This window comes from Panulirus ornatus, chromosome 13 (genome assembly GCF_036320965.1).
Source record: "Panulirus ornatus isolate Po-2019 chromosome 13, ASM3632096v1, whole genome shotgun sequence".
Taxonomy (NCBI): domain Eukaryota; kingdom Metazoa; phylum Arthropoda; class Malacostraca; order Decapoda; family Palinuridae; genus Panulirus; species Panulirus ornatus.
In genome coordinates this window covers 7,099,833-7,115,092 of record NC_092236.1, presented here as the reverse complement: position 1 = coordinate 7,115,092, position 15,260 = coordinate 7,099,833, and the positions used below count along the sequence as shown (strand labels likewise).

Here is a 15,260-nt window from a genome sequence, read left to right as displayed (position 1 = left end):
CAATGTAGTTGACACGCAGCCTTCAACCAGGGAGGTACATTACCAGTACTACCCATCTGGGAATTGGCAGTGTTAGTGACAGCTTCACAGTAAGCCATCATTTCAGTGGTTCTCAAGCTGCACTCCTCTGACCTAGGTAGCTATCTTTTCTTTTTGCCTCATGTACACATGGACTACTGGCATTCTGTCCACAAGCATACAATCTCTGTCACATAAAAAACATGACCACTTAACTCGCACAGCTCATTCTTCATAACTACATTTTCGGGTGGTGAGCACTATGCACTAGCCCTGCCTTATGGGAAAATGGCAGGAGCAAACGATAGAAGTAGAAGGTCGGAACACTTAGACAGGAGCATTAGGTAGAAGTAGGCAGTACAAACATTAGGTAAGAGCCTCTGCAAACACCGAACTTGAGTTGCCCTCTCCCAGTGACCTGTTAAAGGTGAGACACTAAGGAATAAAAGGCAGCACTGAAGTTCACTAGTTATGGAGACTATATTGCTTTGACCACCCCTCTGAGGAGGTTCCACGTGGGAACAGGCATCAGAGCTATAGATGGATACTGACAGGTGCAAAGTAAGCCAGCACTTCCGTAGCTGTCAAGTTTCACTCCTTTGACCCAGTTAGCTGTCTTTTCTTTCTGCCTCACCCACATGTAGACTACTAGCCTTGCCGGATTAACCATTTTGCCGGACCAACCATGGTCACATAATAATTCAACAACACACTTCTAACCTACTAATTATGCATCTCCCATGTGTCTAAAGTATACCATGGACTGCTAGAAATTTAAATTAAACAAAAATTAGATGTTTGGGCACCCTAAGATGGTAAGTCTGTCCTTAGATTGTTTGAATGCTGTGGGGTCTTCTTCGTCTTCTGATGTTAGTGTTTTCCTGGGTGTGCATCGCCAGAATAATTCAGTTTCGTCTGCATTATACACCTGCTCAGGACTGGGGTGCTCGTCAGCTACGAGTTTCACAAATTCGTCCATATACTCAGCAGCTCCTTCGTGGTTTGCAGACAGCTTTTCTCCGCACACATTATTCATGGAAATTCCATGATGCTTCTTAAATCTTTGAAGCCATCCTTTGCTATAGTTTTGCAGTGAGTAGGATCTGGCTTGTGAATGAAACATACACTTTCCATTTGTTGCCCTGGGTTGTGTTTATTGGTAAACATTTTGCCATTTAATTTTCTTTCAAGATTTCTTTTAGGGAAAAAAAAATCACTGGTAAATGCAAGCATCTGCCAGGTTACTAATAACACACACAAAAAAATTAGAATATTAGTAATTTACCTTCATTACTTGTTTCCTCTGAAATATTTCCATTCAAGGTCTCCTCGCCTTTCCTTGGTGTTTTAGAACCAAATTCCTCCATAAGATCACGTAGCTCTAAATTTTGTCTTGTTAATTCGTGCATCTCAGCCTGGGAGTGAGATTCAAAACAATCAAAATGGGGGAAGAAATAAGATATGGCCAAAACATGACATTATAAAACTACATGATGTAGAATAACATGCATAGCTAAGTGGAATAATACTGTGTGAATGATTATGGAATTACATAAAATTTACATGTGAAGTGGCCAGGGTAAACCATGGAAAGGTTTCTGGGGCCAGGTTGAGGTTAGGGAGCTGTAGTTTCGATGCATTGCACACAGCAGCTTAATGAATGGATGCGAGTATATGCAGCCATCCTTCGACTTCCTAGTGCTACCTCCCTAACACAGGAAATGGCAATGAAGTATAAAAAGATTAGACAGTATGAATGGTTTTAGCTGTTTATGGTGTAATATCATGTTGTAATATTATGTTGTAATATTTACATAATGTTTAACAAAAACACAATGACATTCTATTTTATTTTATTTATTTATTTATAAAGATGCTTGTGGCATGAGAAGAGTGGGAGGAGGGTTGATTAGAAAGGGTAGTGAAGTGGTGGGATGAAGAAGTAAGAAAATTAGTGAAAGAGAAGAGAGAGGCATTTGGACGATTTTTGCAGGGAAAAAATGAAATTGAGTGGGAGATGTATAAAAGAAAGAGACAGGAGGTCAAGAGAAAGGTGCAAGAGGTGAAAAAAAGGGCAAATGAGAGTTGGGGTGAGAGAGTATCATTAAATTTTAGGGAGAATAAAAAGATGTTCTGGAAGGAGGTAAATAAAGTGCGTAAGACAAGGGAGCAAATGGGAACTTCAGTGAAGGGTGCAAATGGGGCGGTGATAACAAGTAGTGGTGATGTGAGAAGGAGATAGAGTGAGTATTTTGAAGGTTTGTTGAATGTGTTTGATGATAGAGTGGCAGATATAGGGTGTTTTGGTCGAGGTGGTGTGCAAAGTGAGAGGGTTAGGGAAAATGATTTGGTAAACAGAGAAGAGGTAGTGAAAGCTTTGCGGAAGATGAAAGCCAGCAAGGCAGCAGGTTTGGATGGTATTGCAGTGGAATTTATTAAAAAAGGGGGTGACTGTATTGTTGACTGGTTGGTAAGGTTATTTAATGTATGTATGACTCATGGTAAGGTGCCTGAGGATTGGCAGAATGCGTGCATAGTGCCATTGTACAAAGGCAAAAGGGATAAGAGTGAGTGCTCAAATTACAGAGGTATAAGTTTGTTGAGTATTCCTGGTAAATTATATGGGAGGGTATTGATTGAGAGGGTGAAGGCACGTACAGAGCATCAGATTGGGGAAGAGCAGTGTGGTTTCAGAAGTGGTAGAGGATGTGTGGATCAGGTGTTTGCTTTGAAGAATGTATGAGAAATACTTAGAAAAGCAAATGGATTTGTATGTAGCATTTATGGATCTGGAGAAGGCATATGATAGAGTTGATAGAGATGCTCTGTGGAAGGTATTAAGAATATATGGTGTGGGATGAAAGTTGTTAGAAGCAGTGAAAAGTTTTTATCGAGGATGTAAGGCATGTGTACGTGTAGGAAGAGAGGAAAGTGATTGGTTCTCAGTGAATGTAGGTTTGCGGCAGGGGTGTGTGATGTCTCCATGGTTGTTTAATTTGTTTATGGATGGGGTTGTTAGGGAGGTAAATGCAAGAGTTTTGGAAAGAGGGGCAAGTATGAAGTCTGTTGGGGATGAGAGAGCTTGGGAAGTGAGTCAGTTGTTGTTCGCTGATGATACAGCGCTGGTGGCTGATTCATGTGAGAAACTGCAGAAGCTGGTGACTGAGTTTGGTAAAGTGTGTGGAGGAAGAAAGTTAAGAGTAAATGTGAATAAGAGCAAGGTTATTAGGTACAGTAGGGTTGAGGGTCAAGTCAATTGGGAGGTGAGTTTGAATGGAGAAAAACTGGAGGAAGTGAAGTGTTTTAGATATCTGGGAGTGGATCTGGCAGCAGATGGAACCATGGAAGCGGAAGTGGATCATAGGGTGGGGGAGGGGGCGAAAATTCTGGGGGCCTTGAAGAATGTGTGGAAGTCGAGAACATTATCTCGGAAAGCAAAAATGGGTATGTTTGAAGGAATAGTGGTTCCAACAATGTTGTATGGTTGCGAGGCGTGGGCTATGGATAGAGTTGTGCGCAGGAGGATGGATGTGCTGGAAATGAGATGTTTGAGGACAATGTGTGGTGTGAGGTGGTTTGATCGAGTGAGTAACGTAAGGGTAAGAGAGATGTGTGGAAATAAAAAGAGTGTGGTTGAGAGAGCAGAAGAGGGTGTTTTGAAGTGGTTTGGGCACATGGAGAGAATGAGTGAGGAAAGATTGACCAAGAGGATATATGTGTCAGAGGTGGAGGGAACGAGGAGAAGAGGGAGACCAAATTGGAGGTGGAAAGATGGAGTGAAAAAGATTTTGTGTGATCGGGGCCTGAACATGCAGGAGGGTGAAAGGAGGGCAAGGAATAGAGTGAATTGGAGCGATGTGGTATACCGGGGTTGACGTGCTGTCAGTGGATTGAATCAAGGCATGTGAAGCGTCTGGGGTAAACCATGGAAAGCTGTGTAGGTATGTATATTTGCGTGTGTGGACGTATGTATATACATGTGTATGGGGGGGGGGTTGGGCCATTTCTTTTGTCTGTTTCCTTGCGCTACCTCGCAAACGCGGGAGACAGCGACAAAGTATAATAAAAAAAAAATATATTTATTAATTTTATTATACTTTGTCGCTGTCTCCCGCGTTAGCGAGGTAGCACAAGGAAACAGACAAAAGAATGGCCCAACCCACCCACATACACATGTATATACATACACGTCCACACACAGCACATATACATACCTATACATCTCAACGTATACATATATATACACTTCTTTTCTTTTCTTTCATACTATTCGCCATTTCCCGCGCTAGCAAGGTAGTGTTAAGAACAGAGGACTGGGCCTTTGAGGGAATATCCTCACCTGGCCCCACTCTCTGTTCCTTCTTTTGGAAAATTAAAAAAAACGAGAGGGGAGGATTTCCAGCCACCCATTCCCTCCCCTTTTAGTAGCCTTTTACGACACGCAGGGAATACATGGGAAATATTCTTTCTCCCCTATCTCCAGGGATATATATATACACACACAGACATATACATATATACACATGTACATAATTCATACCATCTGCCCTTATTCATTCCCGTCACCACCCTGCAACACATGAAATGACAACCCCCTTCCCCCGCATGTGCGCGAGGTAGCACTAGGAAAAGACAACAAAGGCCACATTCGTTCACACTCAGTCTCTAGCTGTCATGTATAATGCACCGAAACCACAGCTCCCTTTCCACATCCAGGCCCCATAGAACTTTCCATGGTTTACCCCAGACGCTTCACATGCCCTAGTTCAATCCATTGACAGCACGTCGACCCCGGTATACCACATCGTTCCAATTCACTCTATTCCTTGCATGCCTTTCACCCTCCTGCATGTCCAGGCCCTGATCACTAAAAATCTTTTTCACTCCATCTTTACACCTCCAATTTGGTCTCCCACTTCTCGTTCCCTCCACCTCTGACACATATATCCTCTTGGTCAATCTTTCCTCACTCATTCTCTCCATGTGACCAAACCATTTCAAAACATCCTCCTCTGCTCTCACAACCACACCCTTTTTATTACCACACATTTCTCTTATCCTTTCATTACTTACTCGATCAAACCACCTCACACCATATATTGTCCTCAAACATCTCATTTCCAGCACATCCACCCTCCTGCACACAACTCTATCTATGGCCCACACCTCGCAACCATATAACATTGTTGGAACCACTACTTCAAACATACCCATTTTTGCTTTCCAAGATAACGTTCTCGACTTCCACACATTTTTCAACACTCCCAGAACTTTCGCCCCCTTCCCGACCCTATGATTCATTTCCACTTCCATGGTTCCATCTGCTGCCAAATCCACTCCCAGATATCTAAAACACTTCACTTCCTCCAGCTTTTCTCCATTCAAACCCATCTCCCAATTAACTTGTCCCTCAACCCTACTGTACCTAATAACCTTGCTCTTATTCACATTTACTCTCAGCTTTCTTCTTTCACACACTTTACTAAACTCAGTCACCAGCTTTTGCAGTTTCTCACCTGAATCAGCCACCAGTGGTGTGTCATCAGCGAACAACTGACTCGCTTCGCTTCCCAAGCTCTCTCATCCACAACAGACTGCATTCTTGCCCCTCTTTCTAAAACTCTTGTGTTCACCTCCCTAACAACCCCATCCATAAACAAATTAAACAACCATGGAGACATCATTCACCCCTGCCGCAAACCAACATTCACTGAGAACCAACCATTTTCCTCTCTTTCTACACGTACATATGCCTTACATCCTCGATAAAAACTTTTCACTGCTTCTAACAACTTACCTCCCACACCATATATTCTTGATACCTTCCACAGAGCATCTCTATTAACTCTATAATATGCCTTCTCCAGATCCATAAATGCCACATACAAATCCATCTGCTTTTCTAAGTATTTCTCACATACATTTTTCAAAGCAAACACCTGATCCACACATCCTCTACCACTTCTGAAACCACACTGCTCTTCCCCAATCTGATGCTCTGTACGTGCCTTCACCCTCTCAATCAATACCCTCCCATATAATTTCCCAGGGATACTCAACAAACTTATATCTCATGCTCAAATTACAGAGGTATAAGTTTGCAATCCATTGCTGCTGTCAATGGATTGAACCAGGGCATATGAAGCGTCTGGGGTAAACCATGGAAAGTTCTGTGGGGCCTGGATGTGGAAAGGGAGCTGTGGTTTCGGTGCATTATTACATGACAGCTAGAGACTGAGTGTGAACGAATGTGGCCTGTGTTGTCTTTTCCTAGCGCTACCTCGCACACATGAGGGGGGAGGGGGTTGTTATTTCATGTGTGGTGAGGTAACGAATGGGAATGAATAAAGGCAGACAGCATGAATTATGTACATGTGTATATATGTATATGTCTGTACGTGTATATATATGTATACGTTGAGATGTATAGGTATGTATATTTGCATGTGTGGACGTGTATGTATATACATGTGTATGTGGGTGGGTTGGGCCATTCTTTCGTCTGTTTCCTTGCGCTACCTCGCTAATGTGGGAGACAGCAACAAAGCAAAATAATAATAACAAAAAAACAAATTCATCCTCTACCACTTCTGAAACCACACTGCTCTTCCCCAATATGATGCTCTGTACATGCCTTCACCCTCTCAATCAATACCCTCCCATATAATTTCCCAAGACTACTCAACAAACTTATACCTCTGTAATTTGAGCACTCACTTTTATCCCCTTTGCCTTTGTACAATGGCACTATGCAAGCATTCTTCCAGTCCTTAGGCATCTAACCATGAGTCATACATACATTAAATAACCTTACCAACCAGTCAACAATACAGTCACCCCCTTTTTTAATAAATTCCACTGCAATACCATCCAAACCCGCTGCCTTGCCGGCTTTCATCTTCCGCAAAGCTTTCACTACCTCTTCTCTGTTCATCAAATCATTTTCCCTAACCTTCTCACTTTGCACACCACCTCGACCAAAACATCCTATATCTGCCACTCTATCATCAAACACATTCAACAAACCTTCAAAATACTCACTCTATCTCCTTCTCACATCACCACTACTTGTTATCACCTCCCCATTAGCGCCCTTCACTGATGTTCCCATTTGTCCCGTCTTACGCACTTTATTTACCTCCTTCCAAAACATCTTTTTATTCTCCCTAAAATTTAATGATACTCTCTCACCCCAACTCTCATTTGCCCTCTTTTTCACCTCTTGCACCTTTCTCTTCACCTCCTGCCTCTTTCTTTTATACATCTCCCAGTCATTTGCATTATTTCCCTGCAAAAATCGTCCAAATGCCTCTCATCTCTTTCACTAGTAATCTTACTTCTTCATCCCACCACTCACTACCCTTTCTAATCTGCCCACCTCCCACGCTTCTCATGCCACAAGCATCTTTTGCACAAGCCATCACTGCTTCCCTAAATACATTCTATATCTATATATTTTGAAAAATAAATAGAAAGAAATACTGAAAATCATCTAAATCTGAATCTGAATTAAACTGCTCTAGGAAGAATATAAAACACAAAGAAGATACACTTTTGTAAATGCTTTAAGGCTGAGAGCTAATCATGAATCAGTCATGCTTGAGAAGATAAAATATTGCATACTAAGCTGGTAATAGTAAATACAAGAATCAATGAGAATCAAGGTGAAGTGAATACATAATATGAGTAACAATTGAGACACAAATTTCACTGAAGGTTTTAGCTTACTTGAGTTAATCTAAGTTTCTCCTGTAGTTCATTCAAGCTTGTTGCATAAGAGGCATTTTCTTTGGTCAATTGTTCAATATCTTGCAACATTTGGCTCCTATCCTCCAGATCTTGGCTCTGACTTTGGTTTAATGTTAACTGGGCACTAAGGGATTCCCCATTTTCTTTAAGGAATGCAATCTCCCGGTCTTTTTCGACTACTTGCTGCCTGATCATTAACATAAATAACAGCAATTACAAACACATATGAGATAAATATGGACAAAGAAATATTCTGCAACTCTTCTGAAAACAACTTCTCATTATACTAATTTCCATGCTCATTCATAATCATCAAACAGTTCCTCATATATTTATCTATCTACTGTCTTTAACTTTGTTTCCACCTGCATAGGGTGAATCAAATCCACAGAGCCTTTCAGAATGCCAGGAGGCAGAAAGAAAAGACACCTACCTGGGTCAGAAGAGTGCAACTTGACAACCACTAAAGTGCTGGCTCACTAAGCAGATGTCACTAACCCTCCTGATACCCAGACAGGCAGTAGTGGTAATATACCTCCCTAGTCGATAGGTGCCTATATTACAGTTTTAAAAGAAAAAGTTTCTAGGGTGAAAAAAAAATTCCCTGAATCATCATTACCTGCAATTTTTGGCATTTTTTGGAGGGCAATAGCTTTCCTTGAAAACCTCAATAATAAGACCATATTTTAAGCTAAATACGAATCTGAAGTTGAAATATTGTATAGGGGTCATTAAGATGTGTAATTAAAAGATTGCCTTTTAAAAAGACTGTGTCATTATTTGCCTCATCTTTCTAGGGTATCTCTCAGCTAGGAAAGCTTATTGTAACATCAATCCTCTAAGAACAATTTAAGGTGAAAAGGTGTGTTGTCTAGCTATCTATCTATATCTCTGATGCATGTTCCCTTTAGGAACTCACATCAAGAGGGTGGCCACAGCAAAAGTCTCCTCTTATCCTGTCTTTATATGCTTCCTTAGCTGTGATCCCCAAGAGGCTTTCAAGTCAGCAAATACACTAACATATATTGTTCAGGTACACCATTGAATTTCTGGCAACTGATGGTTCGGCACTCCCTTTAGTCCAGACAAAATTACATGAGGGAACTTGAAATTACTGCTGCCACCAGACTAGCTTACTGGGTGGCCACAGATGGTGTTATGTAGGGCGCGCTTATTTACATTCTTTACACTGCACTTGTCAGTGGTGATACCGCAATTCTGTGAGATTTTTAGCTTATTTTGCTTAAATTTAACCCTAGCTACCTAAGACATATGAGAGTGTCAGTCACAGTGTCATACGTAAACACTAGTCCATATTGATCCAAGATAAAGTAGAACTGTTGAAAAAATTGACCGTGGTGTTTCGGTGCATAAGCTATTTGTGATATAAAGAAGCAAAGGGAGAAAATATTGAAATTCTATGCAGACAGCAATTCCAAAAAGTAAATGATGATTAGAAAAACTATGAAAGATGGTAAGAGTACTGAGTACAATCGAGTGATGATGGAATAGTTTTGACAGCGTCGGAGTGATGGAGTGGACTTGTCAGGTAGCACGATATTGAACCAGGATAAGTTGTTCCATAAAGAACTTAAATTACAACATGAGTGTGACTATAGTGAAGGATGGCTTCAGAGATTCAAGAAGTGTCATAGAATTTCCATGAATAACTTGTGCGGAGAAAAGCGGTCTGCAAACCACAAAGGAGTTGCCAAGTATGTGGAAGAATTTGTGAAACTCATAGCTGACGAGCACCTCAGTCCTGATCAGAAGTATAATGCAGACGAAACTGCATTATTCTAGCGATGCACACCTAAGAAAACACTAACAGAAGAGGAAAAAGACCCCACAGGATTCAAACAATCTAAGGACATGCTTACCATCTTAGGGTGCTCAAACATTTAATATTTGTTAAATCTAAATTTCTAGCAGTCCAGAGTATACTTTAGACACATGGGAGATGTATAATTAGAGGGTTAGAGGTGTGTTGATGAATCATTATTATGTGACCATGGTTGGTCCGGCATGGTTTTGGAACCAAGAGTGCCGGAAATCGGTGGTGTACCTGTACTACAGTATTAAAAAAATGATATACAAATATAGTAAACTTAATTCTCCAATATGGAGTAGCACTGTAAACCAAACCACTAGTTCATATGGAATGCTGCTGGTGCATCTGTGGGGTCCTACATCTACTATCAACTGCATGTGTGTTTAGACAAGTGAGAAAAAATAAACATAACCAATGTCATTCACAAGATTGCTAAACTGATGGTTAATGTCAGAGGTTATAAATGGTCACAAGTATCTTTACAAAAGTTCCAGTTACCTGAGTCACTTTTCATGGCTTAGGTTATAAATGCAGCTTTTGAAGGAAAACATATAACCCCTGATAACAGCGTTTACTTTGAAGAATGTGTGTCAAAAATACTTAAGAGAAAAAATAAACATACCCAGTGTCATTCACATGATTGCTAAGCAAATGGTTAATGTCAGAGGTTATAAATGGTCACAAGTATCTTTACAAAAGTTCCAGTTACCTGAGTCACTTTTCATGGCTTAGGTTATAAATGCAGCTTTTGAAGGAAAACATATAACCCCTGATAACAGTGTTTACTTTGAAGAATGTGTGTCAGAAATACTTAAGAGAAAAAATAAACATACCCAGTGTCCTTCACACGATTGCTAAGCAAATGGTTAATGTTAGAGGTTATAAATGGTCACAAGTGTCTTTACAAAAGTTCCAGTTACCTGAGTCACTTTTCATGGCTTAGGTCATAAATGCAGCTTTTGAAGGAAAACATATGATCCTTGATAACAGTGTTTTATGATCAGGAGAGATTATATGACATGGTGAACAGAGATGCCTTGTGGTAAACATGCAAAGAATACAATTACAAGCACTGAAGAGTTTTTATCAAGTGGGCAAGGCACATGTGTGTGTGTGTGTGGAGGAGAAGAGGGTGTGCATATACAATTTTGCACAACATAGCTTGTAAGGAAAACATAATAATCTTATATATCCAGAGAGAGTTCTCAGGCTCTTTCATGTCCTCCTAAGGTACAACTAAACCTAAAGACTAACACTACAGAGGCCTGCAAGAAAATACAATACAAGAGCAAGGATTGAGACTATCTAGTGTTATGCTCTGCAAACTTTCCTTTAGTGTGTGCAAGATTGAATTCATTCTCTTTCTGTGGCACAAACCATTTAAGGCACAGGAATCTATGCTGGTCGAATGACTTACACCAGCTTCAATTGGGATGCTTCCTTCATAAAATCTCTCTCATTACCAGTTTCACCTTAGAATTATTACTTCATATGAATCAGTTTACTAAACAGTGGTGTCAAAAGGGAGTAAATCTTACTTCATGTTGGTTAACTCCTCATTCAATGCTGCAATCTCCTGGTTGAGAGATCTTTTCACATGCAGTTCTTTCTCCAACTTCTCTGTTAATTCTAACTTCTTATTACTCTGTAAATAAGACAAGGAAGTAGTCCACATATTAGCGCATCATAATGTACATAAATACAAAAAATATTGTTTCCAGTATTTATCTCACAAAATAAAATATACAGAGGGGAAGACCAGATTTCACTGTGCTCGAGTAGCTGGAAATTTAACAAATGGTATCTGTGCCATTTACCATTATAATAAAACCACTCTGTAGCTCTTCTAACTGCTCCTTCAACTGTTTGTTTTGTGAGAGGGCACGAGCAGCAGCAACTTTGTCACTCTGCATAGCTGCAAGCAATTGGGATGTGTCTACCTCTTCCGTCTTGCTTCGTTCAACCTTTATTTCTAGTTCTTCGACATTATGAGAGAGTTGGTCCACCAGTTTAGAAAGCTGGCTATTGTCATTAGTCTGAATGAAAGAAAAAAGAAAAACTGTTTGTTAGGCAAAATTTATCTTATTTATTTTGCTTTGTCGCTGTCTCTTGCATTAGCAAGGTAGCACAAGGAAACAGACGAAAGAATAGCCCAACCCACCCACATACACATGTATATACTTACACGTCCACACACGCAAATATACATACCTATACATCTCAACGTATACATATATATACACACACAGACGTATAAATATATACACATGTACATAAATATATGAATATATACACGTGTATAAATATATACACATGTACATAATTCATTGGGAGCGGGGGGCTGGAAATCCTCCCCTCCTTGTATTTGTTAACTTTCTAAAAAATGGGAAACAGGAGGAGTCACGCGGGGAGTGCTCATCCTCCTCGTAGACTCAGGTTGGGGTGTCTAAATGTGTGTGGATGTAACCAAGATGTGAAAAAAGGAGAGATAGGTAGTATGTTTGAGGAAAGGAACCTGGATGTTTTGGCTCTAAGTGAAACGAAGCTCAAGGGTAAAGGAGAAGAGTGGCTTGGGAATGTCTTGGGAGTAAAGTCAGGGGTTAGTGAGAGGACAAGAGCAAGGGAAGGAGTAGCAGTACTCCTGAAACAGGAGTTGCGGGAGTATGTGATAGAACGTAAGAAAGTAAATTCTCGATTAATATGGGTAAAACTGAAAGTTGATGGAGAGAGATGGGTGATTATTGGTGCATATGCACCTGGGCATGAGAAGAAAGATCATGAGAGGCAAGTGTTTTGGGAGCAGCTGAATGAGTGTGTTAGTGGTTTTGATGCACACGACCGGGTTATAGTGATGGGTGATTTGAATGCAAAGGTGAGTAATGTGGCAGTTGAGGGAATAATTGGTATACATGGGGTGTTCAGTGTTGTAAATGGAAATGGTGAAGAGCTTGTAGATTTATGTGCTGAAAAAGGACTGGTGATTGGGAATACCTGGTTTAAAAAGCGAGATATACATAAGTATACATATGTAAATAGGAGAGATGGCCAGAGAGCGTTATTGGATTACATGTTAATTGACAGGCGCGCGAAAGAGAGACTTTTGGATGTAAATGTGCTGAGAGGTGCAACTGGAGGGATGTCTGATCATTATCTTGTGGAGGCTAAGGTAAAAATTTGTATGGGTTTTCAGAAAAGAAGAGTGAATGTTGGGGTGAAGAGGGTGGTGAGAGTAAGTGAGCTTGGGAAGGAGACTTGTGTGAGGAAGTACCAGGAGAGACTGAGTACAGAATGGAAAAAGGTGAGAACAATGGAAGTAAGGGGAGTGGGGGAGGAATGGGATGTATTTAGGGAATCAGTGATGGATTGCGCAAAAGATGCTTGTGGCATGAGAAGCGTGGGAGGTGGGTTGATTAGAAAGGGTAGTGAGTGGTGGGATGAAGAAGTAAGATTATTAGTGAAAGAGAAGAGAGAGGTATTTGGACGATTTTTGCAAGGAAAAAATGAAATTGAATCGGAGATGTATAAAAGAAAGAGACAGGAGGTCAAGAGAAAGGTGCAAGAGGTGAAAAAGAGGGCAAATGAGAGTTGGGGTGAGAGAGTATCATTAAATTTTAGGGAGAATAAAAAGATGTTCTGGAAGGAGGTAAATAAAGTGCGTAAGACAAGGGAGCAAATGGGAACTTCAGTGAAGGGCGCTAATGGGGAGGTGATAACAAGTAGTGGTGATGTGAGAAGGAGATGGAGTGAGTATTTTGAAGGTTTGTTGAATGTGTTTGATGATAGAGTGGCAGATATAGGGTGTCTTGGTCGAGGTGGTGTGCAAAGTGATAGGGTTGGGGAAAATGATTTGGTAAACAGAGAAGAGGTAGTAAAAGCTTTGCGGAAGATGAAAGCTGGCAAGGCAGCAGGTTTGGATGGTATTGCAGTGGAATTTATTAAAAAAGGGGGTGACTGTATTGTTGACTGGTTGGTAAGGTTATTTAATGTATGTATGACTCATGGTGAGGTGCCTGAGGATTGGCGGAATGCGTGCATAGTGCCATTGTACAAGATAAGAGTGAGTGCTCAAATTACAGAGGTATAAGTTTGTTGAGTATTCCTGGTAAATTATATGGGAGTGTATTGATTGAGAGGGTGAAGGCATGTACAGAGTATCAGATTGGGGAAGAGCAGTGTGGTTTCAGAAGTGGTAGAGGATGTGTGGATCAGGTGTTTGCTTTGAAGAATGTATGTGAGAAATACTTAGAAAAGCAAATGGATTTGTATGTAGCATTTATGGATCTGGAGAAGGCATATGACAGAGTTGATAGAGATGCTCTGTGGAAGGTATTAAGAATATATGGTGTGGGTGGCAAGTTGTTAGAAGCAGTGAAAAGTTTTTATCGAGGAGGTAAGGCATGTGTACGTGTAGGAAGAGAGGAAAGTGATTGGTTCTCAGTGAATGTAGGTTTGTGGCAGGGGTGTGTGATGTCTCCATGGTTGTTTAATTTGTTTATGGATGGGGTTGTTAGGGAGGTGAATGCAAGAGTTTTGGAAAGAGGGGCAAAAATGAAGTCTGTTGTGGATGAGAGAGCTTGGGAAGTGAGTCAGTTGTTGTTTGCTGATGATACAGCGCTGGTGGCTGATTCATGTGAGAAACTGCAGAAACTGGTGACTGAGTTTGGTAAAGTGTGTGAAAGAAGAAAGTTAAGAGTAAATGTGAATAAGAGCAAACTTATTAGGTACAGTAGGGTTAAGGGTCAAGTAAATTGGGAGGTAAGTTTGAATGGAGAAAAACTGGAGGAAGTAAAGTGTTTTAGATATCTGGGAGTGGATCTGGCAGCGGATGAAACCATGGAAGCGGAAGTGAATCATAGGGTGGGGGAGGGGGCGAAAATCCTGGGAGCCTTGAAGAATGTGTGGAAGTCGAGAACATTATCTCGGAAAGCAAAAATGGGTATGTTTGAAGGAATAGTGGTTCCAGCAATGTTGTATGGTTGCGAGGCGTGGGCTATGGATAGAGATGTGCGCAGGAGGGTGGATGTACTGGAAATGAGATGTTTGAGGACAATGTGTGGTGTGAGGTGGTTTGATCGAGTAAGTAATGTAAGGGTAAGAGAGATGTGTGGAAATAAAAAGAGCATGGTTGAGAGAGCAGAAGAGGGTGTTTTGAAATGGTTTGGGCACATGGAGAGAATGAGTGAGAAAGATTGACCAAGAGGATATATGTGTCTGAGGTGGAGGGAACGAGGAGAAGTGGGAGACCAAATTGGAGGTGGAAAGATGAAGTGAAAAAGATTTTGAGTGAACGGGGCCTGAACATGCAGGAGGGTGAAAGGCGGGCAAGGAATAGAGTGAATGGGATCGATGTGGTATACCAGGGTTGACGTGCTGTCAGTGGATTGAATCAGGGCATGTGAAGCGTCTGGGGTAAACCGTAGAAAGCTGTGTGGGGCCTGGATGTGGAAAGGGAGCTGTGGTTTCGGGCATTATTGCATGACAGCTAGAGACTGAGTGTGAATGAATGAGGCCTTTGTTGTCTTTTCCTAGCGCTACCCCGCACACATGAGGGGGGAGGGGGATGTTATTCCATGTGTGGCGAGGTGGCGATGGGAATGAATAAAGGCAGACAGTGTGAATTGTGTGCATGGGTATATATGTATGTGTCTGTGTGTGTATATAT

At 41.1% G+C, this 15,260-nt stretch overlaps 1 protein-coding gene across 1 annotated transcript in view; it reads right to left on the bottom strand.

Annotated features, from left to right (window-relative positions):
- LOC139752711 (golgin subfamily A member 2-like) overlaps positions 1 to 15,260 on the bottom strand; it is a 74,217-nt gene that overhangs the window by 8,324 nt on the left and 50,633 nt on the right. The window contains exons 10-13 of the mRNA XM_071668534.1: positions 11,416 to 11,634; positions 11,137 to 11,243; positions 7,747 to 7,954; positions 1,304 to 1,433 (exon numbers count right to left, since the gene is read on the bottom strand). Of these exons, the coding sequence (XP_071524635.1) occupies positions 1,304 to 1,433; positions 7,747 to 7,954; positions 11,137 to 11,243; positions 11,416 to 11,634 (664 nt within the window). The remainder of the gene's footprint in view (positions 1 to 1,303; positions 1,434 to 7,746; positions 7,955 to 11,136; positions 11,244 to 11,415; positions 11,635 to 15,260) is intronic.